Raw genomic sequence first — 3,903 nt, forward strand, 5'->3', positions numbered from 1 at the left:
CTTGTGCTGTTGTGGAACTTCAGACAGGGGGTAAGTAACCCTCATACAGACCAACGATTGCTTACTAAGCAGTTCTGTGGAGGAAAAGACACTTGCTTTAACAAAGCAGTATTTGCATTTTCAAGGAGATGTGGCAGTTCTCTGACTTACAGAATTGTAAAAACAATCTTCTGACAAATTAGAAGTAAATCAGTTTGAGAAGCGAGAGAAGGAGATCCAATCTCTCTGCTTTCCCTGACAGATGCCAGAAAGCAGGTGACATATAGGAGCTGGCATGTTCTGTCAGAAAATGGGTCTGTGATGAATGCTACCAACAACATGATGAATTTAAAACCAGGGTTCTAGGTTACCTTAACAGGTATCCAGCTCCTCTACCTCTCTGCACAGTACCTGAAGGACATGACTGCATGCAAATCACAACTGCTGGTTTACAAACCAGCAGTAGAAAAAGTGTCAGGATAGCTCTCTGATGTGAAAAAAAAAATAGCAGGGAACATGCTTGAACGCTGAGAGTCCTGAGGGAGCTTGTCATGGGACACTGCAAATGCTCAGAACTGCAAATACTATACAAAAAGATCTGTATGATTCAGCTCAGTTTCAAACAGAGGATTTTTCAGTGTGCAAGACGAATGTGACAAAAACATGATCTTTCATCTGAGATTAATGTGGCATTTCCATGCTTTTTTTGGGAGAAGAGTTTGCATTAAAGTGGTAAGTGCAATAAATGAACAAAAATACCATACAAACACTTACAAATAATAACTTAGAACACTTTTCCTGTAACATACACCATTTTTCTTGCTTTATTTGTAACTTGGGATAGGTTTTATAAAAATATCTGTACAAAATTCAGTTTTGTCCTATTACTGCCTGTAAGAATTTTTAGTTATGATTAATTTTTGTTTAGAAAATTCATGATTTCCGTAAGCAAACTATTCTAGTGACATGAAATCCTGGCAGAAGCAGCAAATCTAAGAGTGTGAAAGAGCCACACAATATCCCACTGGTTGTTTCCTAATTCTTCCAATCAATATCTTAATATATGTTGCTACAACAGATCTTTTGCATTCTATTCTAGTTAGTGTGAGGAAGTATTAGGGCTATGTGTGTCTGGCAAACAGTAAACATACCATTTGGCCCTGCTAGCTCCATTTGTTGGGTAGAGACATTGTGCGACACTGTTGCAAGATCAGCCATGCCCATTTTGAAGGTACTTTGGAAGTTCTGCTTAATTGCTTTGAAGTACAGAATTTATGAATTTTAGTGTAGATGAAAAGCTTGAGCAAAAAAAAAGATTAAAAAAAGACAACCTGAAATTTCAAGAGGGAAAAACAAATTTTAATTCAAATCACATTGAGAGGCTACAGAAATCGCCTGTAAAGATGGAAGTAATGGACCTAATTCATCAATTGATGTTAACAGATTTACTGCAGGAATGATTTTGACAAAATGCAGTTACTGAATTTTCTTTAGTTATAGGCCTCACACATTAATCCCATAATTGTACTGCTGAGTTCTCCTAGTCAGCAACAGTGGTTAAGAAAAAAAAAAGCAGCTTCAGCTTGTGCATTCTTCATCATTTCTGTTGAATGCAGAGCCATTTTCTTGGTACTCGATATGAATATTTTTCCTCAAAAGTGTCTTTATAGGGGATATGCCATGTATCCCCTGTAGTCTGTACCACACAGTCATAACAGAGAGCAGGCTGATGGATAAAGACAGATAAAAACATTTTTTTAGACTTTACACGATATATTACTAAAATACCAGTTATAGGGAGTTGTAACTTCCAACACTTACCTTAGAAATTTCCACAGATTCATCTCTATAACAACTCTCATTTATTTCCTTACACCAAACAACTTCTAAATTTTAGTACTGGAGGAAAAATTAAACCATCTTTTAGTATTTTGTGGTCTAGGAGTCATTATAAATGGTTAAAATTCTGTCTTCAATCTCCACCAGATAATAATGATTTGAACATAATGCATTCAATTTCTAGAAATAGCAAAATGATTGTTTTTCTGTTCAGTTAAATGAAATCATATGGGAATTAACTCAGGATGTGGAGTTTATAGGCTTGAACTGACACTAATGACATCTTGTGTTTGTTCTTCCAGTATACCTCTTCACAGAACTGACTTGCTCTGTTACTCAGGTAACCCTACATTCAGTACTTGGTTCCGTAAAAAGAAATGTATATATAGCAACACTGAATGAAAGGCTGTCGTTCTTATAAGCCTGTATCTCTACGGTCTGTTTGTAATGATGAATATTATTTTACAATTTTAACCAAAGCAGCAAGAAAATGAATCTGCATAGATGCAGTATTCCTTTAAGTAGGCAATAACAATGCCAGACAGACCAGATAACAAAAAACTGCAGGATATGGAATGTCACATAATGAATTTTTCCCTAGAAAAATCTTAAAACAGCTGCACTCCTGTTATACTGTTCATGGCTCACAAGGATACATGTCTCCTAGACAATAACAGTAGTATTCTGCTATAAGATGATACTATGCTTGGAAGACTGTAATTTCTGCAGCTGAATACTGACTATAAACCTGACTGTTCTGGGCTTTCCTTCATGAAACTTTACACATATGTTAGCCTAATATTACAGTGAATAATGAAATACCTGTATTTTCCCGCTTCTTTATAATAAAGATGAAAGAAATTCTATTGTACAATTAGAAGCATGATATTTCATAATAGTGCTACAGAGGAGAATAAGGTATTTCGAAGTTTAAAATAAATGAAAAAATATTGGCACTTACGTTTTACAGCAATGGAAAGATTTGTATACACGAACATGCATTTACATTTACATTTTAAAGATTTAGGCAGAATTTCTTGTCTTTTTGACAGTTTTCATCTTTGTGGCATGCTTTGTGAATATAGTGAATTTTCAGTAAGCATGCGAGTTTTGAGCCCATTGGTACAAATCAATTTCTTAGACTCCAACAAGAATCCTTTTGCTTCCAGAGTTTGAAATTGTTTATCTTTAATGAATATGCTCTGTGTGCTTTCTGATTGCAGCAGAAAACTTACCAAAAATTTTATATGCTTTCCTTCTACAGAAGGGGAAAACACTATTTGGTGTCCACGCTGCCACTTACGGAACAGATGACGCGTCAGACTGTCGGAAAGACAAGCCTTGTGATCCCGGAGGAAGTCTCTAGTAACAAACTTGCAATGCTTGCCTGATCGAAGAGTGGCATATAACAAGAAGGCATCATCTTCAGATCTTAACAAAACAAATGGAAAAGACAGACGTCATTCACAAGGCAGTAAGTGGTTGCAGGAAATGAATCAAATGCTGATCTGAGATCTATTCATCAGCAACACTGAAAATTCCCATCACTACTCTAGTTCTCTGGTAAAATAAAGAACTTTGGCTTACCACAGGGCACCAAAAGTTAGAGTGCAATAAAAATTAATTGCATGCTACACAGAGCATTCTTCCCTCCTATCACAATCTGATAATGCAAAAATATAATCGTTTGCCACATAATTTAACAGTGCTATGTGGAACAGAACTGCTAAAACTCATAAGGGTACCTCCAAAACTTTGTTGGAATACAAACAATCATCACAACTGATAATAAAGTGTAATGTAGACAACAGCACAAATCTGTGAATCTTTGCCTTTACATGGGTAAATATACTTCCAAAAGGTACTATGATTATTTGGACAATATATTCAACATTAGCTACTATTAAACTGAAACAATTTTAGGGAAAAATCTCTAAAAATACATTTATAGTGGGCATGAGATACCCTATACCTGGAGAAGCTGAGCAGAACTTTGCTTGAAACCACTTTTTGATTGCTATGGATTACTGTAATAGTAAGTGACATGAGATTAGCGAGGACGCTCACAAGTCTATGGGGCCGGAT

The 3,903-nt window shown here is 35.8% G+C and overlaps 1 protein-coding gene across 1 annotated transcript; it reads right to left on the bottom strand.

Annotated features, from left to right (window-relative positions):
• Positions 1 to 1,576: 1,576 nt before the first annotated feature.
• Positions 1,577 to 3,249, bottom strand: LOC104078683 (mitochondrial ribonuclease P protein 3-like; the record flags this gene model as incomplete). Its single annotated transcript, XM_009580411.1, has 2 exons — positions 1,577 to 1,705; positions 3,054 to 3,249. Coding segments are annotated over 2 exons (325 nt in total), but the record flags the coding sequence as incomplete, so codon positions are not given.
• Positions 3,250 to 3,903: the final 654 nt, after the last annotated feature.

The sequence above is a fragment of the Fulmarus glacialis genome, unplaced genomic scaffold, assembly GCF_000690835.1.
Source record: "Fulmarus glacialis isolate BGI_N327 unplaced genomic scaffold, ASM69083v1 scaffold41836, whole genome shotgun sequence".
NCBI lineage: Eukaryota > Metazoa > Chordata > Aves > Procellariiformes > Procellariidae > Fulmarus > Fulmarus glacialis.